At 48.3% G+C, this 25454-nt stretch overlaps 1 protein-coding gene across 1 annotated transcript; it reads right to left on the bottom strand.

Moving 5' to 3' along the window:
* Nucleotides 1-1025: 1025 nt before the first annotated feature.
* On the bottom strand, nt 1026-9211 carry ythdf2 (YTH N6-methyladenosine RNA binding protein F2). The gene is made up of 6 exons (XM_084438152.1): nt 9030-9211; nt 8790-8814; nt 7403-7482; nt 5404-7065; nt 2348-2413; nt 1026-1939 (listed from the first exon to the last, which is right to left on the bottom strand). Exons 1-6 carry the CDS (start codon nt 9054-9056, stop codon nt 1916-1918), a joined length of 1884 nt encoding a protein of 627 aa, XP_084294278.1. The 5' UTR covers nt 9057-9211; the 3' UTR covers nt 1026-1915.
* Between the last annotated feature and the right edge of the window lie 16243 nt (nt 9212-25454).

The following is a 25454-nucleotide window of genomic DNA, read 5'->3' on the forward strand; positions in this document are numbered from 1 at the left end:
AAGGGATCACAAACATAGCAGCACTGCAACCACAATGAACACAAACCACGCCATCAAGGCACAGCTTGCGTCTACGAAATGTAGTATTAAACAAATTCAATCTGTAGGCCTAATGGCAACCCTGACAAATCTTCACATCCTTAATCAAGGAGAAACCATCCCAAGATCAGCTTAGTGGATCATCTTTATTCTGCCACAGAGAAAAGCCAGTAGTTTTGAAAGAGGACCTTTTTTTCACCAACATTGACAGGGTGAAGGTGTTGCTGGTTGAGAAGCCTGTGGATGGGGGAGGAAGGGAGGGTGGATGGGTGAGTGTGTAAGGGCGGGATGAGTGGGTAGGGTGGATGGGTGAGTGTGTAAGGGCGGTATGAGTGGGTAGGGTGGATGGGTGAGTGTGTAAGGGCGGGATGAGTGGATGGGTGAGTGTGTAAGGGCGGGATGAGTGGGTAGGGTGGATAGGTCAGTGTGTAAGGGCGGGATGAGCGTGTAAGGGCAGGATGAGTGGGTAGGGTGGATGGGTGTGTAAGGGTGAGATGAGTGAGTGTAAGGGCAGGAAGGATGGGTGTGTAAGGGTGGGATGAGTGGGTAGGGTGGATGGGTGAGTGTAAGGGCGGGATGAGTGTGTAGGGTGGAAGGGTGAGTGTGTAAGGGCGGGATGAGTGTGTAGGGTGGATGGGTGTGTGTGTAAGGGTGGGATGAGTGGGTAGGGTGGATGGGTGAGTGTAAGGGCGGGATAAGTGTGTAGGGTGGATGGGTGAGTGTGTAAGGGTGGGATGAGTGGGTAGGGTGGATGGGGCCATAGTAGGTAGTGCGTGAGGGGAAATCAGCGGTGGGGGTTACTAGATAATAAAACATTCATTCATATACCCTTCAAAGAGGAACAGAGAGAGAGAAACAACCATGGCAAGTGCTTCTTCCAGTCAGTCAAACAAGGGGAAAACACCAGTTCTGCTGAGTATACCACATTTATTACTATGAACTGATTAATAGACAGAGTGGGGCAAGGCCACTCGCATATCGCCGTCTTCTTCAGAAAATGGAGGAAGGAGAAAAAAAAAGAAGAGGATAAGAGGAAAGCAGCCCATAGCAACAATGAACTTTTCCAGGGGGGGAGAGAGAGAGAGAGAGGGAGGGAGGGAGCGAGCAGGTAAATACTTCCAGCAAGACTGCAAACAGGGCACAATTTGCACACTAAAATTATACAATGAATGACCAAGGCTAAACTTAACAATTACTTTTTGCTTTCAACTCCCACCCCCATCCCCACGCCCAACACAAAACCTAAACATTGGGCCATCCCGAACATTGGTTTCAGCTCTCTCTTTTCATTAATACAATGTGGAGGCTTAAACAAGAAACTCTTGAGGGGGGCGGTGACAAAAATCCTCATGACGAATATCCACTGAGGAGGATCCTCTGCTGCGTCCTGATTGGATGACTTGACCTCCCACAAAGAGGGAGGGGCTCACAAAGAAATGAGACAGACCGCCCCCATCTTGACGTAGGGGGGACTAGTAGTAGCCAACACAAAACAAAACAAAATCCACTAGGTTCTTTTGGAGAATTACCGACTTGCTCTTGGACCGTAAAAACAGAGGATGATCTTAAAAAAAAATGGAGAAAAAGAAAAAGCATACGAGGAGTAAAGCATATGTAGTGGAATACGGCTGGGCCACCTAAGGATGCTATGCATTTAGTTGTAGTCCTATGAATAATCGCTTCTTTTTCTTTTACTACAAGTTCGAAGTAAGTCTTTAAAGTCAAAAGAAATCAAGAAAGTCTTCATTTAGTTTTTCTTTTTTTTTGTCCTTAATCCCCCCCACCCCCTCCCTGTTAGCATTTCTGAGATCTGGATGTGACGGGGACAAGCGGGGAGGTGGGGGGCATTGCAGTCTTTTGCCCAGAGCACCGACTGTTACTTGACACGTCCTTGGCGCTCCTAGAGAGAGAGAGAGAGAGAGAGAATAGTTCAATTTGGGGAACTAGACATTACAATGTTGCACACAAGTCAATTCACACCATAGGCTCGTCAATCATAATCTTAAGGATAAATACTTAGGCCTACATTCCGTGGGACCAACCATGGTCCAACCAAATAGGTTTAATAGTCAAAAAGTGTGTCTAGAAGTAGTCTGAATTTCAATGGAGGGAGGAAGGAAGGATCTGAGGGAAAGACTGAGTTACCCACGTCAGTTAGGAGCTAATCAGAGGGACAGAAAACAGGAGGGAGAGAAGAAAGGAGGGAAAGAGGGATGGGGGTCAGGATAAGTAGCCTGCAGTCTAATTGGCTGACTGGAGAGCGAGAGAGAGAGGAACAGGGAAAGAAAGGAAGGAAGAAGCGAGTTACCTGAAGTCTGTAATGACTCCTGTTGCTGGGGTTACTGGGGTAAGGATCGCTGCCCTGGACCTCCACCTGTACACAAACAAAGCACAGACAAAGAAGGTGAGTCTCAAACGGTGTGTGGGTGGGGGGTGGGGTACATGGTAGTGTGCACTTTTGGGGGAAGAGGGCAAAGACCACCCGACAACCCCCCCCCCCGACAACCGCCCCCCCCCCTTGTACAGGTACCGCACAACTCTGCTTTATAGAGGGGTCGATCTTAGATGCGACATGTCTCATGTGGCTCATGAGAACACTGGGAGACGCGTCAACAGAGCCTGCGCAGCAACAGTTACAGATTCTGACATCTGACGCTTCCGTCTTTAAAACTTCTGACACTTTCCTTCGTCTTAAGTCCTTGTCAGTTATTAGAATGGTCAGGTCAATCAACGAGTCACCGTGTTAGCTATCCATGAAAGACATCACTGGATTACAACATGAAACTGACACTGATGAGCTGGGGAGATTGGCCTGATTGAGAAGTCAAGCATAGCTGTCCAAGTCGAACCATTATTCAACACAAACATGGAGGCGTTTCCGAATATGATAGGGTGTAACTTTAGCCCTCTCCCTTCTTCATAAACCCTCAGGGTAACGAACAGGTTCGCTGGCATGTTTAATAATGCAAACAACTATTCACAGTTAAGTTTCCCAACAATAAGCCGCTTCTGATGAGCAAGACAACACATTTCAACTCAGGTGAACATAGAACCTAGAGCACAATGGAAAAACCACAGCCAGGCAGGTTTGTAGCACATAACTCGGCAGACAGACAGTTTGTTGTGAAAAAGGGTAGCTTCTTGTGTAATCGACAACCAATTTACAAATAATAACCTACAGTAAAGTGAATGGCATTCTCAAATAAAATAAAAAGCCATTAAGAAAAAGGCTACACTTCAGAACCACAGACTCTGTAGAAAGCTTGTTTGCATACATGCCCTGAAAGCACAGCTCCAGAAGGTAAAAGAAACAACACTTTGAATGGATGCAATAAAGCAGCAGTGTGCATCACCACCGGTGCTAGGTTTAGTGAGTGATTGTTCCCCGCAAGACCATGAATGGATGAGCCTTCATCTGAAAACATCATTAAAAGGCAAGACCAAAAAAAAAAACATTCCATCAGTACAGACCGTTTCTTAGAGGACGGAAGGTATCAGGTGAGTGCTCTTACTGAGCAAAGCAGTAACATATCTTGTTCCTTTGAATACTCAAATGTTTAAACTGCTGTAAAAAAAAAGTAATAAAAAAAAAAGATTAAAAAAAAGCCAGCACTAATGTTTTCTCGTCACAAATACGGCTGGCATTTTACTAAACGACCTCCCCCTGCGTATCTCTTGAGCTGTTCACTTGGTGATATGGTTATATTAAGGACATTGTTGTATTTCAGTTCATGATCAGGTTGATATTTTCCAGTGATTCTGAGAATGTTTTGCTGTACCGGCCATGATCATACAGTCATGACTACATCACACCGCCACAGCAATGGAAAAGGGAAAGAAAAGGGGGGAAAATTAAATCACCCACACCCACACCTCTCTAAACGCATTTCCGAAATAATCCTGTCATTCGCATATTTCTCCAAGTAGGCAGACGTAATAGCCTACCATGTCCTAGAGAGGCACTAACAGGTTTTTCAGTCAGTGCCTCCATTCTTTGAAAGAGACAGATTTATGTGCTCAAATTTTCTTGTCAAGTTTGCTGAACCATTTTCCCCCAAAAGTGAAAAGCTAATGCCGATTAGCCTCGCGTCACCAGTCTCTCCTCGGGGAGAAGAGCCTGGTGTCTATTTACTTCACAGCCTTAATCTCGCCCCTTCTTCCGGCTCGAGCCTGTAGAGCCCGCCTCCAACATCCGCTTGCTTTATTTTTCCTTAACCGGTAGTTCTCCCCACATCTTCTTTTACAATTTTCGTCGGTGTTATGCATGGTGATGCCATCGCGAATGTTATCTACTCGAAACTTCACCATGTGCAGCCTACAGTAAAAACATTACAACAACTGTTCTTCTTCCGGTCCAGACCGGAAGATTATGCGATGCGTCATCGCGCTTCCGCTCTAGACCGGAGAAACAACTGCTAACAAGACAGGCCCCAGACTAATGCCGATGGACAGGGCAGTCAGGTACACTAGAGCAAGAGTCTGCCTACTATGAAATAACATATAACATAGCTAGCTAGGCTTACCTGATTTTCATAATTTCCCCTCTGGGATCAATAACGTTTGTTAGTTATATACATTAAAGCTAAATCAACCATCATTTACATACAGTAGCTGTGATATGAAATATATATAGAAAGATATATAATGGGCCAGGGACAGAGTGGAGGGGCACATTGGAGAGGTATGAGAAGGTGAAGAGGAGAGGACAGATGAGGAAGAGACTACTTACTCCCCTATCTCCCCCCCCAGGGCCTTGGCCACCACAGCTACAAAATAATCCACAGGAAACAATGTTCTCTACTCTTATATTAGACCAAGCAAGTCATTATTTATATACACACACCCCCACATCTTTTTTGAATTGGGTAACGTGTGCACCTGCATATGGGCAAAAGTTCAAACACTTCAACAGTTAAGAGTTCAAACGACCATTCACATACATATCAAATTTGGAACATGACCTCAAGAAACAATTTTCTCTGCATCCGATTTACTTGAAATGTGTAGGCCTCCTTGTTTACTTCCTTGCATAAGATTGAGTAGCACATGACGGGAGTACGTCTTGCTCCAGCCATATGCTTTCTAATCCACAAGGGAGTGAACAAAAGCACTGACTTGAGGGAACCAGGCTGGTGAACTAGGAAACAGTACTTGTTATGCCCACTAACATGATCTCATTTAAATTGCATCCTGTTCTGAGAGATCATCTCAGACCTTTTACACACACGAGCGAGCACACACAAACACACAAGTCTTCAAAGGCCTGTCCCCTCACAGGAACACATTTTATCATTGTCATTGTCCCTGGCGGGAGGGGGGGTGGGGGTGGGGTGATCAGTCAGGAAACAAAAACAACCAACCAACCTTTTTCACACTCTCCTCCTCCTCCTGACGCTTCTCGTAGTGGGAGAAGTCGTCGAAGATAGAGGTGGTGTGCTTGTACCCGGCGATGATCTTCAGCACCTGCCTGGCTTTGTCCAGCGGCACCTCCTGAGTGTCCCGGGAGTTGGTGACCGGCTTGTTCTCGTTGTTCTCCAGCCGGATGTGCCGCAGCTGGCTGTTGGGAACGTCCTTAACGAAGATCCAGCGCACGTCAAAGCGGCCCTTCCACTTGTCCTGCGACCACACGCCCGCGCATGTGTTGTAGTCCACCGGCGAGCGCATCTCAGCCACGCCGCAGAAATGGCCACTGCCGTTGACGCTGAACAGCAGGTAGAGTGGGCCCTTGGCGCCCAGGGAGCGGTAGGCGGCGTCCAGACGCTTGTTGCCGTGCTCCGTGCTGCACCAGATGTTGTACTTGATGGAGCGGTGGATGTCATCCTCGGAGTAGCTCTTGATGATGAACACACGGCCCTGCTTGGGGTTCCAGTCGAAGTCCTTGGGGTTGTAGTTGTTGACCAGGCGCAGCTTCTCCAGGACCGGATGGGGCTCCGAGGACGCCGCCACCCCGCCACCCACCCCGCCGGAGTTGGGGGGCGACTGCCCCATCCCGCACCCGGCGGCGTCCCCGAACCCGTTGGCCCGGTTCCGGGGGGGCACCCAGCGGCCGGGCTGGGAGGTCTGGGAGGAGGGCGGCACCGGGGGAGGGCCCTGGGAGAGGGGCTGCATGGAAACCCCCATCCCCGGCTGGCCGTTGGGGGGGAGCTGGTGCTGTCCCATTTGGGCGGAGGGGGGAACCAACTGTCCGTTGCTGAGGGGCAGTTGCGGGGTCCCTCCTGGGGTGGAGCCGGGCTGGGGGGAGGCCTGGTGGGGCAGCTGGCCGTTGGCGGGGAGGGGAACCTGCTGGGGGGTGGAGGCTTTGGGCATGGTCCCCTTGTTGTCCCATGTGCCGATGTCCATGTTGTGTTTGATGGGCGGCGGGGGGAGGTTGGTTCCCGCCATGCCCCCCTTGGTTTTCAGCTTGGGCTGCGGCTTGGCCGGCTTGCTAGCTATGTCCGCCCACGAGGCAGGCTTGGCGAGAGCGATGGACGCGGGAGGCATGCTTGGGGCTCCGGTGACCTGGCTGAGGGCCCCCCCTCCAGAGAGGCCGGACCCCACCACTTTGGGAGCAATGTCCCCACCGCTGCTGCCGCCTATCTTAAGCCCAGCCATGCTCTGGTCCAAGCTGTTCATGCCCGGGGCCTTGTTCAGGGGCTCGTTGGCCGCGAAGGGAGACTGTCCGTCGATCACGGCGCCCCCTAGCGAGCTGGGAGCGTAGGCGTAATTGGAGCTGTAGCCAGAGCTCTGCGTGGACTGTCCCTGAGAGCTGCTGCTCCCCCAGGCGGAGAAGTCGATGCCGCTGGGGAAGAAGTTGAATCCGTGCTGTCCCAGGAAAGGGTTGCTGCCCAGCGGGCCCGGCTGGCCGAACATCGCATCCGGGAGAAAGTGGTGCTCCCCGTTGCTCAGCTGTCCATAGGAGGCCAGGTAGGGCATGGGGGGGTCCCCGCCGGTGGACCATGCCGCCTCGTTGAGGGAGTAGGAGAAGCCTATGGAGGGGCTGTAGTAGCTGGGCATGTAGGAGTCCGACATGGCCGTATAGGCATTGCTCTGGAGGGAAGAGGTGGGGCGGCACTGGTTAAGACACACGTTTGGAAACCAGGAACGGCCAAGATAAACTACAGTCTAGCTATGCTTCTCCACCCCATCAATTTAGATTATTGTATACGACTGAATTGAGCCAGCTGAATTTTAAGGCCAGAGGACCTGAATTTGGTTAGGCTAGACGTACAGATATACATAGCAATTCATACAGTACACAGGTTGTGTGCTATGAATCAGTTCAAGGTGATCTTCACGTTTCATAAGACTGCATCAATAGGAGGTCCCCACTATAACGTAAATCATTGAATGGGAGTTAGGATTGGGCATCACTGAGGGTCCTCACCTGTCGGGCCTGAGTGTTCAGGTAAGGCTCAAACTCATCATCATTCAAGGTATCCTTTTGGGTCACAGCTCCGTTTTGCACTGGAAGAGAGGAGAGGAGACGATCGTGTGAGATACATCCAAGCTATACAGACACAGCAAAGATATACTGACATGTGGCACAGAGAGCTCCTCATTCAGCACATTATACGATGCGTGCATCTGAATCAGGCATGCCGTCAGCGCATTGCAACAGGAAACAACCTTATGGTAAGACATCTCATCACCATTGCACAGTTTAATTTCTCATTGCACAATTTAATTTCTAAGCCGGAACTTGCAATTTAGGCTGCTTCAATGGACTCATCTTTGCTGCTGTGCAGAGAACACAGAGCTACTGCAAAACAAAGAAATCTAGAGCACCAGTGTTACGTATATGATACTACAAAACAATAGGTTTCCTACAATATACTTGATCAACTATAAATAACTTATGTCACCAGCCCCATCTACGCAGCTCGGGAAGAAACGTTACAGGCATCGGAGCAGCCAAGTTGTCACACGCGGGAACATTTTGGATTGTTGACATTTCACTGATTAGCGTGTTTCTCTGTCACCGCGGTACACTTGGAACTGCAATGGGTAGCTATTTGACTTGCAAGCAACAAAGAGATTGTTGTAGCGAACAATTCATAGCTAGCCAGCTCGCTCAACTGGGAGCGATATGTCGGAAGACGTGTCATTAGCTAGCTAGCTGGCTATCAGCTAGTGCTAACACTAGCTAGCTAACCATGCGATGAGACGAGCGCGAAGAATCCTCTAACATTACACCACAGTCCTAGCGTTTACGCTTGTTTTTAGCCTACTCTGCACGAAAGATTAAAATTAATCAGACTACGTTAAAGAACTGTTACTTCGATTTCTTAACTATATAGGTACCCATGTGGTGAGCCGACTCAACAAATAACATTACACACAATTAGTTGGCTGGGGTTAGCTAGCTATCCGTGGCTAGCCACTGCGCCGCGAAACAATTTGGTAGGAAGCAAGGATGGCTGGCTAATGGCTTTCCTGCTGACGCTGACGGGTACCTAGCGAGCTATGAAGCTAGCTGGCACGGGCTAGCTAATCTAATGGCAGAATCCACGTAAAGTTGCGAGCGGAGCGGAGTAAGATTACGACAAATCATTTTTGTATCATTCAGGCAATTTGCGTCCACCCAACTACACAAACGAGCTCCGTAGCAAGAGTGCTTCAGTTTAAACCTGGCCTGCTGGGGAAGCTAACCATGCTAACTAGGCTAGCATGCTAGCACGTCGCGGCGCACGAGCAGCCAAACGACACAGCAAGTAAAAGATTATCGTTCAGTCAACCAAGGTAGCCCAACTTGTCATGTTACCATTTCTTACCTTTATTTCCTTGGCCTTTCGGTCTCTGGATTGGGTCCAGGTGATTCATGAAGGTTTGATTTATGAGAAGAAAGGAAGGGAAAAATATATGAAGAAATGTATAGTCACCAGTCAGTCCTTTAGCAGGTGGTCAGGCCTACTGCACTACAGAGAGAGACACTGTCTTGGTGCTAACTCGCTATCCCTTGCGTCTCGGTGGAAATTTGGCCTCGGAAATGTTCAGAAAGTGCCTCGCTTTACCTGTTCAAGAAGGCTGCTGGCTGACATGTCTTTCTCCCTGGAGCCTGTGTATTTTAAATGGTTTCTAATTTAAGCGACAGGGTGTGAGAAATGTCTATTTAATAGTTAGCCAAGTGCCCCCGTCTCTCTGTAGAGCTTAGATTCTACACAATGGCGGGCTGCAGTTCCTACGCTCTCTCAGCGCTGCGAGTCTATTCAACATGGCTGAGCGGCCAGCCTCTGCCGATGGTATTTATGTACGACGAACATGCGCCCCCTTATGGCACGGAGGTGCTCTTAAAATTAAGCACTGTAGCTATTTTTGATCTACTGTATGTTATAAACCAGGCCAGGTCAAGCCTGGCTTATGTGCGTGGCTGGCTTGATTCTGTTCAGGACTGGTAGGACGGAAGCTAGTCATGCCACTGAAATAGCTGTGAATTGAAATGACATGAAATAATGTCTGATAAATTAAAGCAATACCACATAGCGATATTTGGACCTTAACAAACATGTCTGGTGCTAATTCTCCAATTAGATTTACTAAAAGTATGCTGAATCGTCCAAACAGTCTACTCAGAAAGATAATACATTGACATGTATTACCTTTTAAAATTTGCGCCCCGGGACGCAGCATTCAGTCGAAGTGCGCATGCGCAACGTTGTGCTTAAACAACACAGTAGTAGCTAACTATTCCGGCATCTATGGATATCATGCGTTTTTAGCTCAATGATATCATGGCGGAGGTGAGAAAACATCACGAAGGAAGCCAGAAAAAGAAAAAGACAATCTGATAACGTTACGACAGTACGACAGTGCACTTACTCGCAGAGCCTGTGGAGGCGCAAATCCGAGAAAACGCTATGTATTGCTTTAAGATAGATCTTGTCGCCTGGACACATCAGTTCCAATGCTTCCGATGCTAATCCAGCACAATAAGAGCGGGATAGCCAGTTAGCTCATGAGCTCACAACAACTAGCAGCAGCTTCCATAACATTAATGGTAGCGGTCAGTGGCTAAAGCAGTTACACTGATGATTCCTGTAACGTTAGCTATTTTGCTGCAATTGGTCAACTTCTGTTTCTGGACAAAGGTAAGGGATGAACCCACATAACACAAGGCTAGTGGACCTACAGTGGGTCCCTGATGGACGAGCTGGCGGACCTCCGGCTGAATCTGCTGGCGGGTGCCTGGCAATTTGCACATCGAATGGCAAGCGGAACTCTGGCGAATTATTTATTTTTATTTATTTAACCTTTATTTACCCAGGCAAGCAATTAAGAACAAATTCTTATATACAAAAGCAGTCTGAGGAAGGGGAAAATGGGAGGCTGAAAATAAACATGTTATGTGCACATAATTTACATCAACAATAATAAAATCAATTGATATACAAAAATAATGATAGAAATATAATAATACGAGAGGTTAAGTATAAATAGCATTATTAGTGTCAGGGACAGCGGTCTGCTAGTAATCCTAAATGCTACCGCTATTGCTCCACCACCATTCCACCGGTAGTTTATTGTCTATATCCTAGGCCCATTGGCCCTAGGCTTATGGATTTCTATTGCTAAATTAACTTACTCTGAACATATGTTTCGTAACCCTTCCTTTCATAGTCCCCCAATTACTAAACATTTACCTGGTAAAAACATGCAAAGTGTAAAAATATATAATGGGTAATTACTGAGACACTGTAGGTATAATTTCAAAACAGGAGTATTTCAAATGTTCAATTACTGCACATAAATTCAATAACTGACATAGCACCACCAGGTAACCACATTTTTACATAACTTCTCCAGTGACAAACACAAATGACAAATCACAATGCTCATATTTATTAAAATGCTTTGAATTATATGAATTATAACTGTATCCACTCAGGAATCTGGGAGGGGGACCAAGAACAGGAGGAGCAGAAAACAAAACACAGAGTTGCATACACAGAGAAACATAACATTAAGCACAAGTCTAGTATATCAATGGGACTTGTAATTGGTCACTTAATTGGTCACCCAATTTCTGCAATCAGTTTGACATCTGCAAAACAGACTGTACATTTCCTTTAAAAAAACAGAAAATGAATTTGTTCCCATGGGATCTCCATCCGTCTGAAAAAAGGGGGATGAGAGGAGAGGAAAAAAGGTTGTGGCTAAACTTAGGATTCAAACAGGTTTGTCCTCAACCAGGGATCGAACCCCTGACCCCCTGATCTCCCATATGGGAATCAGACACTTAATCCACTACACCAGGGATAATCAAGTAATGTTCAAAGAGGTCCATTTTGACAAAATGGCCTCAAGCCAGGGTCCGGTGGTGATGTGTGCGTTTTTTATGCCCTCAACACAGATTTGTTTCCTTGCATATTCCCATCAAATTATTGTATAGCAGCAAGTATGTTACTGTGAAATACGCTTGGAAGTTAAAATATTGTTCACTTCAGTTGTATTGTCCCCAACTTACTTTAAAATCAAATGAAGTAGGCTACATTTCAACAGTATTTCAACCTGTTCATTGACACTTCACATTTAGGAGGGATTTCACATTTAGGAGGGATTATAAATAAAAAAGTAGGCTACTATAAACTTGAGTAAAATAAGGTCTACATTTAAAAACGGTAGCTTTTGAAATATATGAGATAAGCAGGTTTAGAGTTACCCGCGGTGAGAATGAATATATAGCCTACAACTCGGTCCATTCTTGATGTAACGCCCTATTTTCAACATCTATTTTTCTTATTTTAGAGCACGGCATGTAGAGGCTGACGTTACTTCTGTCTTATAGTATCTCTCTTCCTTCTTTGTTTGCCATTACGTTTCTCTGGTCATGCAGTGTCCAACTCAAACTAATGTTAGCAAGGAATCGCTCTGATACAGTAACGTTAACGATAGCTAGGCTGTCACGTGTAGACTGGTCTGATACAACAAACGCAGCGCAGGCTCAAACTAGTTGCCTACGCTCCGTCAAAAGGGAGAAATTCTCATTGATTTATCGGGTTATAGAACCAGAAGCCATCCAATCCGGACCGTGGTCCACCTGTTGGTGATGGCTGCACTACACTATCAAGGAACTTGAAATTGCAGGATGTCATAGTGTATTTATTTTGGTGTGATGGGACTACTGCCTCTTGTGGTGCCAACATAGAAATGCAGGTCAACATTGAACGGAGTAAGGAAGGGAGGGAGGGAGTGACAACCCAACAAACCCTATATATGGTGTGCTGTCTTACAGCCACTTACGAAAAACCCAACTCATAATCTAGCCTATAGCCTACACCATTAATGAAACAAATGTTACGCACACCCCTAATAGGAGAGGCCAAATGTGGTGGAACCCAGAGAACAGAGACAGAGGCCAGGAGATGATATAACCAGGATTTAATAGTTAAGGTATCTAATCTAAAGAGCAACGTCCGTGATCCAAGGGGGTAATCGAGGGTAGTCCAGAGGTCAAGCCAGGGAGATCAGTCCAAGAAGGGAAAAAACAAGGGGGCAAAAAATACGAGGTCCGGGTGGGAACGGGTTCAGGAGACACAGGAGGGAGCAGGTCCAGGAGACACAGGAGAGGGAACGGGTCCAGGAGACACAGGAGAGGGAACGGGTCCAGGAGGCACAGGAGAGGGAACGGGTCCAGGAGACACAGGAGAGGGAACGGGTCCAGGAGGCACAGGGGGTCGGAGGGAGCTGGAGGGTGACACAAAATGACGGGGAAAAACTCAGCCAGGAAGAACACAAAAACACGGTAACTCGAGGAGAATGCAAGGAGATGTATACGAGGAGAAAATACGGGAGCCAGAACTAACCGTACAGCTTATTACGTTCAAGCGTCGGGTCTCTGTCGGCAGCAGCGTTATATAGGTGGCTGTCCTGATGGTGATTGGAAGCAGCTGGGCTGATGATAATCGCCAACACCTGAGCAGCTAGCAGAGCAGAGACCCGGCCCGCTCAATCCGGCAGGGATGAGGCGCCGGAACGAGGCTGACGGGGGCGTGCCCGACGGGGAGGCATAACAGTACCCCTCCCCTCAGGGGAGGCACCGGACGACGGACCCGGGGCCCCAGGGTTGGCCCGGTAGAAATCGTCCAACAAGGACGGGTCGGCGAGGTAGGACGCCGGCACCCAACTCCGGTCCTCGGGCCCGTAGCCCACCCAGTCCACGAGGTACTGAAATCCGCGACCCCGGCGGCGGACCTCAAGCAGCCTGCGAACTGGCCACACAGGGTCCCCATCAGCCAGGATACGAGGCGGCGGCGGAGCCGGGCTGGGGGGAGACAAAGAGCTGGCGGCCACAGGTTTCAGCTGGGAGACATGGAACACGGGGTGGATCTTGAGAGAGGGAGGAAGAACCAAACGTACCGCCGTGGGGTTGATGATGCGGTCCACCGGATAGGGACCGACGTAACGGGGGTTTAGTTTCCGGGTGGAGGTTCGGGAGGTCTGGAGGGGCAGGTCCCGGGCCAACAGCCAAACCCTCTGACCAGGCTGGTAGTCAGGGGCCGGCACCCTCCGCCGGTTAGCGCTCCGCCGGGCGCGCTCGGTGGCACGGAGCAGCGCAGCCCTGGCGGTCCTCCAGACGTTACGGCACCGGCGGAGATGGGCCCTGGTGGTTGGGACCGCCACCTCCAGCTCCTGTTGGGGAAACAGAGGGGGTTGGTATCCAAGTGAACACTGAAACGGGGACATACCGGTGGCGGCGCTCTCCATGGAGTTCAGGGAGTACTCCACCCACGGCAGGTACTTCGCCCAGGAGGATGGGTTGTTGGCGGTGACACAGCGGAGGGCGGCTTCCAGAGCCTGGTTGGCACGCTCAGCCTGCCCGTTAGACTGCGGGTGGTATCCGGAGGTGAGGCTGGCGGTAGCCCCAATGCCCCTGCAGAAAGCCTGCCAGACTTTAGAGACAAACTGGGGGCCCCGATCCGAAACCACATCCGAGGGGATCCCGTGGAGGCGGACGACGTGGAGGGTCAGGAGGTCTGCAGTTTCGGCCGCTGTGGGCAGCTTAGGGAGGGGAACAAAGTGGACCGCCTTGGAGAAACGGTCCACGATGGTCAGAATTGTGTCGCACCCCTGGGAGACTGGGAGCCCAGTGACAAAGTCCAGAGCTATATGGGACCACGGTCGACTGGGTACCGGGAGAGGCTGCAGGAGACCTGCAGGAGGCCGATGGGAGGCCTTACTCCGGGCGCAAATGGTGCAGGCGGCAACAAACTCCTTGGTGTCGCCCCTGAGAGTAGGCCACCAGAACCTCCTACTGACAAATTCTGCAGTCCGCCGCTCGCCGGGGTGGCACGCGAAACGACTGGAGTGACCCCACTCCAACACCCTTGCCCGGACAGCTGTGGGAACAAACAGACGGTTACGTGGTCCGGTTCCCGGGTCCGGTTCAGCCCGCTGCGCCTGTTTCACGACTGCCTCGATGCCCCAGGTTACGACACCCACCACCTGGGAAGGGGACAGGATGGTATCCCCACCCTCCGAGACATCCGAATCCCCCCTGGGAAACTGGCGGGAGAGAGCATCAGCTCTGATGTTTTTGGAGCCTGGACGGTAGGTTAGCGTGAAGTCAAAACGGCTAAAAAAAAGAGCCCAGCGGGCTTGTCGGGAGTTGAGCCTTTTGGCTGACCCAAGGTAGGCTAGGTTCTTGTGGTCCGACCACACCAAAAACGGTAGTTTGGCTCCCTCAAGCCAGTGTCTCCACTCCCTCAGGGCCTCGTGAACCGCCAGAAGCTCCTTATTGCCCACGTCGTAGTTCTTAGCCGCAGGTTCGTAGCGCCGGGAGAAGTAGGCGCACGGGTGTATTCTCTGGTCCTCCCCAGACCGCTGAGAGAGGACACCCCCGATCCCAGTGTCCGAGGCGTCTACCTCCACAATGAACTGTCTCTCAGGGTCGGGGTGGATCAGCACTGGAGCGGTAGAGAACAGATGCTTGAGTTGGGCGAAGGCAGCCTCAGCAGCAGGGTTCCAGCAGAAAGGCCGCGAGGTGGAAGTAAGCGCGGTGAGTGGCGCTGCGACCTGGCTGAACCCCTTGATGAACCGCCTCACAAAGCCCGCGAACCCCAAGAAGCGCCTCAGTTGGGTCCGGTCCGTGGGTTGTGGCCATTCCACGACGGCTTTGACCTTGGCTGGGTCTGCGCGCATCTGTCCGTCCTCCACCACATTGCCCAGGTAGGTGACAGAGCTGGTGTGGAACACACACTTCTCTCCCTTCACGTACAGCCTGTTCTCTAGGAGTCTTTGCAGGACAAGACGGACGTGCTGGTGGTGCTCCTCCATGGACCGCGAAAAAATAAGGATATCATCTAAATATACCACAACAAAAATGTTTAACATATCTCGTAGGACATCATTAACCAGGGCCTGGAATATGGCAGGAGCATTGGATAGGCCAAAAGGCATTACAAGGTATTCGAAATGGCCAAGGTGAGTATTAAAAGCGGTCTTCCACTCGTCCCCCTCCCTGATACGGACGAGATGGTAGGCATTGCGGAGGTCCAGCTTAGTGAACACCTTGGCATGGGTGAGGGGTTCGAAGGTGGAGCTAATGAGTGGAAGGGGGTATCTGTTCTTAACAGAAATGTCATTGAGAGCCCGGAAATCAATGCAGGGCCTAAGCCCGCCGTCCTTTTTAGACACAAAGAAAAATCCTGCCGCGAGAGGAGAGGAGGAGGGCTTGATTATACCCGAGTTTAGGGACTCCGTGATATAATTCCTCATTGCCTCTTTCTCCGGGAGTGAGAGGTTGTATAACCGTCCTTTAGGCAGGGTGGCCCCAGGAAGGAGGTCTATAGGGCAGTCATACGGGCGATGGGGTGGCAGAGAGAGCGCCTCGTCTTTACTGAACACCTGGGCCAGGTCGTGGTAGGTGGAGGGAATTCCAGTGAGGTCTGGAGGGGTTAGTCTAGGCTTGGGGTCGCTAGAGGGAGACAGGGCGGAGCGAAGACAGGAGGCGTAGCATGTAGCCCTCCAGCCTAGGATCTGGCCTGAAGCCCAGGAGATGTGGGGTTCATGCTTCTCAAGCCAGGGTCTTCCCAGCACCAGGGGCGTTGTGGGGGCCTGAAGAACAAAAAAACGAATATCTTCAGTGTGATTCCCAGAGAGGGTGAGTGAGATCAGATCAGTGGTGTGAGATATGGTTCCTAGGGAATGACCATCTATGGCCCTGGGCATGATGGGTCGGTCTAGGGGAACTAAAGGGATGCCCGCCTGGCGGGCTAAGTTTTCATCCATAAGACAACCATCTGCCCCTGAGTCTATTAGAGCGCTGACAGAAAGGGTGTCCTTGCCCCAGGTGAGGGTAGCAGGGAAAAGGCGGCTAGGAGTGACCTGGGGCTGAGAAAAAGAGGCTTTGCTCACCAGTATGCCCCCTACTAGTGAGCTGAATCTTTTGGCCGGATGGGACACGCACGGATGAAGTGCCCCTCTTTACCGCAGTACAGGCATTGTTGGTTGTTAAGCCTCCGGTCTCGCTCCTCCCGCGAGAGCCGAGAGCGGCCGATTTCCATCGGTTCTCCAGACCCGGATGTAGCCGCGAGAGGAGGCAGCGTGGACAGAGATGGGGGCGGGGTTGTTCCTGCGTGACGAGGAGCGGGGCGCGTGACAGCTCGCTGAGCCCGGTCGGTTCGTCGTACCTGGAGGCGTGCATCCATCCTAAGGGCCAATGTGATGAGGTCGTTTAGGGTTCCGGGATCATCGCGCACCAAAAGGTCTTTGATGGAGTCGGTTAATCCCTTATAAAAAATATTGAGGAGAGCTCCGTCATTCCAGCCAGTCTCCGTGGCTAGAGTACGAAACTCGACCATATACTCCGCTACTGAGCGCGAACCCTGGGATATGGCTAGCAAGCGGCTGGCTACGTCCTGCCCGTCCTGGGGGTGGTCGAACACGAACCGGAACTCAGTTTTAAAAAGGGAGTAGTCCGTGGAGTAGGATGTACTGCCCCCGACCGCGGCTATGGCCCAATTGAGAGCCTTGTCGGCTAGTAGGGACATAATAAACGCTATCTTGGCCCCATCGGAGGAGTATTTGGACGGCTGGTGCGTAAACATTAATTCGCACTGGGTTAGGAAACCCCGACACTGGTTAAAATCACCATGAAACGGAGCAGGACTCACTAAACTGGGCTCCGAGCGAGCGACTGGAGGAATGGGCAAAACGGGGTTTGCAGGATCGACCGAGGGATTAGCCATTTGCCCTGGTATGAATGGTCTGCTGCCAGCGGCGATGACGTCCAGAGAACGCTGGATGGAGGCAAGAGCCCCGGACAAGGCGTCCACCTTTGCCTCGAGGCTGTTTACAGACCCGACGGTGGCTCGGGTGGTGTCCTCCAGAACGGCTATCTGGCTTTGGACCGTGGGGAAGGCTTTCTGGAGCTCGGCCTGCAGACTGGTGAGCTGCGCCGCATGGCTAGTTATCTCTCTGCGTAAATCGACTACCAGAGGGAGGACCCCTGCCCCTGTTCCCGGGGAACCACCTTGGCTCATGTACGCTTGAACGTACTGTTACGCACACCCCTAATAGGAGAGGCCAAATGTGGTGGAACCCAGAGAACAGAGACAGAGGCCAGGAGATGATATAACCAGGATTTAATAGTTAAGGTATCTAATCTAAAGAGCAACGTCCGTGATCCAAGGGGGTAATCGAGGGTAGTCCAGAGGTCAAGCCAGGGAGATCAGTCCAAGAAGGGAAAAAACAAGGGGGCAAAAAATACGAGGTCCGGGTGGGAACGGGTTCAGGAGACACAGGAGGGAGCAGGTCCAGGAGACACAGGAGAGGGAACGGGTCCAGGAGACACAGGAGAGGGAACGGGTCCAGGAGGCACAGGAGAGGGAACGGGTCCAGGAGACACAGGAGAGGGAACGGGTCCAGGAGGCACAGGGGGTCGGAGGGAGCTGGAGGGTGACACAAAATGACGGGGAAAAACTCAGCCAGGAAGAACACAAAAACACGGTAACTCGAGGAGAATGCAAGGAGATGTAGACGAGGAGAAAATACGGGAGCCAGAACTAACCGTACAGCTTATTACGTTCAAGCGTCGGGTCTCTGTCGGCAGCAGCGTTATATAGGTGGCTGTCCTGATGGTGATTGGAAGCAGCTGGGCTGATGATAATCGCCAACACCTGAGCAGCTAGCAGAGCAGAGACCCGGCCCGCTCAATCCGGCAGGGATGAGGCGCCGGAACGAGGCTGACGGGGGCGTGCCCGACGGGGAGGCATAACAACAAATACATTTTTATTCAACTCAATATTTATTGAGATAGGCTATCCAGAATCTGACGTGACCTATCACCCTCGAGATAAACGCTTTAATTAAATTCTGTTTGTTCTTTTATTTTTGTTTTAGCCTACTCTACAAACACGTTGGAAACTTTTATTTTGGCAGGTAAACCAGTTACTTTTTTATTTCAACCGTAAGACTAACATGACTTCACCAAAGCTCTTTGAGGCTGATTCGCCAAAACGAATTCGTTTTCAATAATCGATTATATGAGCATTATTATTAGACTGATGCTTGCGATGAGAGGAGCAGAGAGAGCGCAGAGGCCTTGGCTGACTGGCATCAAACCCATGTCGTTCCCTGTCACATCCAGGAGATGTCCTCCGTGTCGCAGTCATGGTGGTATCCTATTATTAGGGTCGCTGGCTATGCTGTAGACTACGGCTACTGAAAGACCGCAGTGGACAGCTACTGTATGTTGAGCGCGTGTGCGCCTCTGGTGCACGATTCATTTTGAGCTCAACCCCCTAGTCTCACCGCGCTCTAGATACTTTTATCATAATTTTTAAAGGCTCTTAACTAATCTCTCTCTCTCTCTCTCTCTCTCTCTCTCTCAGTTCAATTCAAAAGGCTTTAATGAATGGGAAACATGTTTACATTTCTAAAGCAAGCTAAGTGGATAACAAAAGGATAATAGATGTTCAGGTGCTGATTAGCTACAGTAAAAGATAATAGATGCACAGGTGCTGATTAGCTACAGTAGAAGATAATAGATGTTCAGGTGCTGATTAGCTACAGTTGAAGATAATGGATGTTCAGGTGCTGATTAGCTACAGTATCTACAATGTTCAACAATGTGCAAATAGTTGAAGTGGGCTACAAAGTAAAACATATTATATAAACATAATATATAAATATTAGTTGCATTTACAGTGGGGTTTGTGTTCCACTAATTGCCCTTATTATCACAACAGGTCACACATCTTGCTGCTGTGATTGCATATTGGCATTGCAGTACTTCACCTACCAGATGGGGAGTTTGTGAACATTCAATTTGTTTTCAAATTCTTTGTTGGTCTGTGTGACCAGAGGGAAATATATACATTTCTAATATGTTCATATACAGTATGCCTAATTGGCAGGACGTTAAAAAGTTGAGCTTGGTTTCAACCTCATTTTGTGTGCAGTGGATGCATAGTCTTACTTCTTACAGAGCCAGGTCTGTTTGTGGCCTTTCTCGATAGTAAGGCTGCTCACTGAGTCTGTTGTGCGTAGTTAAGGATTTTCTTAATTTTGGATCAGTCACAGTGGTCCGGTATTCAGCCACTGTGTCAGCCTACGCTCTGCTTAGGGACAAATACTGTCGCATTCCAGGTTGCTGTGATTTTTGGTTGGTTTTCTTATAATTTGGTTTGGTGTAATTGTGATGCAGCCCTGGGGTTGTGTTTGAGAACAGAGAACCGTCTGGCTGAGGGGACCTCTTTAGATTCCCCTCTTGATTAAGTGAGGCTTTGTTTGGAACGGTGTCAGAGTCACTTTATTTTATATGGTTGTACAATTGAAATGCTCTCTTGTGGACTTATTTTGGATAATTAGTGGATATTTTCCTAATTATGCTCTGCATGCATTATTTAGTGTTTTATGTTGAACACTGAGGATCCTTTTGCAGAATTCTGCATGCAGTCTCCATTTTGGTGTTGGTCCCGTTTTGTAAAATCATGGTTGGTAAATGGACCCCGCCCCTCACAAAGCAACGTGTTCTAGTCAAGTATTCTTTGCCAGATCTTAATTGGGAAGTCACATTTTATGTTCCTTTTCATGGCATAAAAGGCCCTTCTTGCCTGGTCTCTCATGGTTGTTCAGAGCTTTGTTGAACGTACCTGTGGTGCTGATCTTTAGGCAGAGGTGTAATTTTTGTGTGCTCTCTCACACACACACACACACACACACACACACACACACACTTACACACACACACACACACACATACACACACACACACACACACACACACACACATGCATGCACAATGAGTGCTCTCATTACAATGATTCTCATCTCATTAGTTGTTCCTTTCATCAGTGTAAGATAGTACAGTATGTTTTGTTTTGATTAGTGGAGCAATGAGTCATGTCCACAATGGACATACTCTTTGGACCTGCCACTCATCCACCATTGTATATAGTTAATGAGAGCAGGCCCCTCTCTCCTACCTAACCCTGTAGCTTTATCCTCAGTGTGACATGCCTCTCACACCTGCCCCTTCACACAAAAGGCCTGCCCACACTAAGATTAATCAATATCCTTCTTTGTCCATCTTCACTCTGCTCTAGCTGGTTGCAAATTGGACCGTTGGATTGCAAAAGATAATTTCATTGCATTGAACAGTGTTAATCTTTCACAATAAAATATTTTACATTGAGGCCTGTTAGAATGATGTTGTTATGGTGTTTTATGTGTTTTAAAATGTTAATCAATACATGAGCATTTCATTTCTCTTTTTTGTTCCACGTCGTGTCTGTTCTTGCCCCTGTCTTAAATAAATATATACATATATAAATACATCTTTATACATATATAAATATATATATATATAAATATATAAATATATATATATATCTTTCCATCTGTGTGAAGGTCCCGTAAACTGTCCATCAGGAGTACCAGAGGCTGACATCATGGGCCGGGGGGGTTAGGTGATGATTCACTTGTACTACTTAACGTTTTCAGGGGCGAGGGTTGGTCAAATGGTGTGTGACTGGCACCAAAGACTGCAGGGCAAGGGGCCAGAAACGCACACACACACACACACACACACACACACACACACACACACACACACACACACACACACACACACACACACACACACACACACCATCTCATGCCATTTGTACAGGAAGAAGGCAGTGGTGGAGGGGGAATAGAGTGAGGTGTGGGTCATGAGGCCGTTTCAACAAGTGGCTTCATATTTAAAATGAATATGCACAGTTCCTAAAGCTCTGACCCACATGGCTTCTGGGTGACTTTTCTGTGACCTTCTGCCAGAAGCCAGGAGCAAGTCCGAAACAGAGAGGTGTTCCAGTGGAATGGATAGGAGGAAATCTGAAATGAAAGGTCATTAAAATCCCATCCATGTGTACTCTGAACTACACTGGCCACAGTAAGGTCAAAGCACCAGGAACTCAGACTCTCTATTTAGAAGTGTGAAACATGTCCTCCAACAAAGTGGTATGTCCTCTCAATCATTTTGGGAGTTTAATGCTTTTTTTTGCGTGGCGACACGCACCAAAAATAGCAAATGTCAGTTTGTCACTCCCTCCCTCCCTCCTTCCCTCTTTCCCTCTGTCGTGTTATTGACCTGCAGTTCTATATTGCCACCACAAGAGGCAGTGGTCGCAGAACACCAAAACAAAAAGTCTAGGGCTGCGTTCCGAATCGCATACTACCCTACTATATAGTATGCCAATACAGAATGTAGTATGTCCCAATACATAGTATGCCACATGCAGTATGGCAAAAATGCCAGGATGTGATACTACATCCGGTCGTATTTTGCAGTATGCAAGCCAGCAGGCTTCTCTGCCTATTCTGACCCACAATCCTGTGCGCAGCGGAAATTACGTCACGTGCGAGTCGCGCTGGAGGCTTTATTATGAATCCTGCGGCGCGCAGACAGATGTGCAAGCGGCAGCGGCAGCGCATTCAAGTGTAAGTACAGTAACGTCACTACATATTTGTAGCGACTCGTGTTGTGTGTATAATTGAAACATTAAAAGATACTATTGCTGCACGAAGCTTAGTGGATAAATGAGCGCAAATGTAAACCTATAACCTCAGCCAGTGGCCTAGTGGTATCTATAGTGGTAGCTACTAGCGTAACTTACTTCTGTAACATCAACTAGCCAGCTAGTTAGCTAGCTAGCTATGTGGTGCACTGAAGTTAACAACGTTACCTCTCACTCTTCTCATCATTCGTCAAATTTGCCAAAAAGCAGAATGCAAGCCAAGTCAGTATAGCTAGCTATGTAAGGTACGACCATGGATGTATTAATAGAACGTACAACATACCAATTCAGCTCACCAGAAAATAGTTTGCTGATAATGCACGAGCCTATCCAGGACGTCAGTTAGCTAACGTTAACTAGGTAGTTGAAGTACTAGTCAGTCAACTGCTTTGTCTCACTGGAAAACATCATTAATTTGTTAGGGACAGATGAACATACTGAGCAACTCATCCAGTGGAGGATGGAGAAGGAGGAGCTGTTCACTCGGAAGAGGAATGCAGCGATAAAGGGGTTTGAGTGAGTAACACTTGACCCTATTTTACGAAATGTGATGAAAGGAGCATTTGTCATTGCTTTGCATGTTCCTTGTCCCCTTAGGATGTTTGTGGTCGAGCATGGCTTGGAGGGGAAGGTGACACCAGCCACCATAAAAAAGAAATGGGAGAACCTCAAACAAAAATACAAAGTCAGTCACCAGTGTTGTGTGTATGCCTTCGATTAGCCATTTACTATGCTTTAGTGTCATTAACTAATCCTGTCATCTAATTTGCAGGATTTGAAGTGTCCTAAAACAGGGGTCAGCACAGAGGGAGGGGAGGCAACAGCAGCCTCCTGGAAATGGTATGGGGTGATGGATGCTGCATTGGGCAGTAAGCCATCCATCACCCCACCATTGCTAATTTCATCAGCAAGCCAGGAGGCTGTTGAAGTCTCAACTCCCTCTGTGTCTGATCCCATTCCTGTGGAGGACGAGTGTCCTGCTATACCACCACGAAAGAGAAGGAGGGAGGGAGGTCAGTCCAGTAGCCAGGTACTGGAGTACCTTAGAGAGACGGAAAAGAGAGAGGCAAGACAGCAGGCACTAGAGGGGCAAAGGTATGAGGAGGCCAGGGGGAGAGAGGAGGCAGCCAGGGCTAGGGAGGAAGAGAGGTACCAGGAGAGCAGGAGGAGAGAGGAGAGAAGAGAAGAGGAGGCCAGGAGGAGAGAGGAGGCAGCCAGAACAAGGTATGACAAATACAAGATGGTGTGGACTACTCCAGTCTCCCTCAGTATAACAAGATTGTGCTGTATTTTTACTCTATTTTTTTTTTTTTGTGTCTTTTACTTAATTACTTCTATTTTTTACTGTACTATGCACATTTGGGAGCTAGCAATTGCATTCCAGTGCATATTATACCTGTATGATGTGCACCTGACTAATAAAACTTACAAGGGAGGAGAGAAGAGACGAGGAGGCCAGTAGGAGAGAGGATGAGTCTCGGTCAAGAGAGGAGAGGCGGGAGGACCGCTTTTTGGCACTACTGGAGGCACTCGCCAAGAAATGATCATTTAGCTTTGTTTGTTTTGTTTGTCTTGTGTTGCAGCATGTTTAATTTAATTAGCTTCATTTGTTTGCTTAAAATGCCTCATTAAATGTTTCGACCAACTAACCTGTGCTTTCTTAGAGCTCAATCAGTCAAATATACTGTATCCTGAGTGTTGAATAATTGTTGACTGACGGGTAGCTTGGCCTCCACTGGACTTGAAATGGTCTTTCAAAGCATCCACACTTTTTCCTTCAAAGTTACAGGTGAAACTGGGACAAAGTGATGTGTGGATTACACAGTACACAATACACAAGTCATGATTGATCATTAGATGTAGTTATGATTGATCATTGGATTTATACATCACACGTGTTAAACAAAACATAATGCATAATGGTAGCTTGGGAAAATGAGGGTGACAATACAAAATGAAGAACAAATTAACAGGCATCAAGCTTGGTTTTGGTGAAGAAACAATGAGGTGTGATGCTGTGTATCCTAATGTTGGATCGTGTAATCGTGTTCTTGGAGAGCTGGAACACAGTCAAGTGGTGCAGACACTGCTGCAGCCAGGAGATCATCAAAGTAGAGCTGCAGGATGGGTGCATTGGGGTTCAACTGGCAATATGTTGTAGGGTGGACATCCTATGAATATGAGTATGGTGATTGAATGTGAAATGAATGGGAAATAAAAAGTTAACTTAATTGCATGAATGGTTTATTTCCAGTTTGAGATACAAGGACACTACATTACGACTGCAATGATCTGATTATATACTGTCACATATCAAAGTTTGTAAAATGTAGGTTCAGTCAACTAAGTTACACAACAGAATTGGCAAGAATGTTTACACTAACGTTACTAAGTTAAATGTGAGGCTGCTTCACATGCAGACAGGACATAGAATGACAATGACTGAAATGCATTATGTAATTTTACTGACGTGGATAAATACCTTGATCAGGTTAAAATGTACAATTCAGTTCAAACTACATACATTGCAAAGGAACAACAGGAGAGCTCTTGTCCTCCGACGGTATTGGCGTCTCTGGCGAGCTCGACGAATGGCATTCTCGTGCATCTGGAAGGGATTTACTGCGCCAACCATTTCGAATCTTGCGCGTCTCTGCGGACAGCTGTGGGCGAATGTCGCTTTATGGACTGCGACGGATGTCGTCAGATTTCAGGGCGCAATGTCATGACAGAGTAGTATGTCCCAATTGGATGTCTACTGCTTGCAAAGTACGTACTTTCTAAGGGCAGCTGTAGTAGGTACTGGTAGTAAGAAGTAGAAGTATGCGATTCGGAACGCAGCCTAGGACACTGCACATTTTCTAGATCCTCAGTGGTGTAGTGGATAAGGTGCCTGACTCCCATGCCATAGGTCAGGGGTTCAACCCCCGCTGTGGGAGGTTTTTTGTCACTGGATGTTATAGAAGCCATGTAAAAATGTGGTTACCTGGTGGTGCTATGTCAGTTATTGAATTTATGTGCAGTAATTGAACATTTGAAATACTCCTGTTTTGAAATTATACCTACAGTATAGGTGTCTCAGTAATTACCCATTATATATTCAGTTATACTTTGCATGTATTTACCAGGTAAATGTTTAGTAATTGGGGAACTATGAAAGGAAAGGGTACCCAAAATGTTCAGAGAAAGTTAATTTAGCAATAGAAATCCATAAGCCTAGGGCCAATGGGCCTAGGATATAGACAATAAATTACCAGTGGAATGGTGGTGGAGCAATAGCGGGAGCATTTCGGATTACCGATGTCCCTGACGCTAATAATCCGCCAGAGGTCCGCTTGCCATTCAATGTGCAAATGGCCAGGAACCTGCCCGCGGATTCGGCCGGAGGTCCGCCAGCTCGTCCATCGGGGACCCGCTGTAGGTCCGCTAGCCTTGTGT

This window comes from Borostomias antarcticus (assembly GCF_949987555.1).
Source record: "Borostomias antarcticus genome assembly, chromosome: 5".
NCBI classification, from domain to species: domain Eukaryota; kingdom Metazoa; phylum Chordata; class Actinopteri; order Stomiiformes; family Stomiidae; genus Borostomias; species Borostomias antarcticus.

Bases quoted from the DNA above. Each gene is read 5' to 3' on its own strand.
- ythdf2 (XM_084438152.1), bottom strand. From the start codon at position 9,056: ATGTCAGCCAGCAGCCTTCTTGAACAG. The intron at 8,815-9,029 runs GTAAAGCGAGGC...GACCCAATCCAG, and splicing joins CCAGCAGCCTTCTTGAACAG to AGACCGAAAGGCCAAGGAAA. The intron at 7,066-7,402 runs GTGAGGACCCTC...TCTTCCCTCCAG, and splicing joins TGAACACTCAGGCCCGACAG to AGCAATGCCTATACGGCCAT.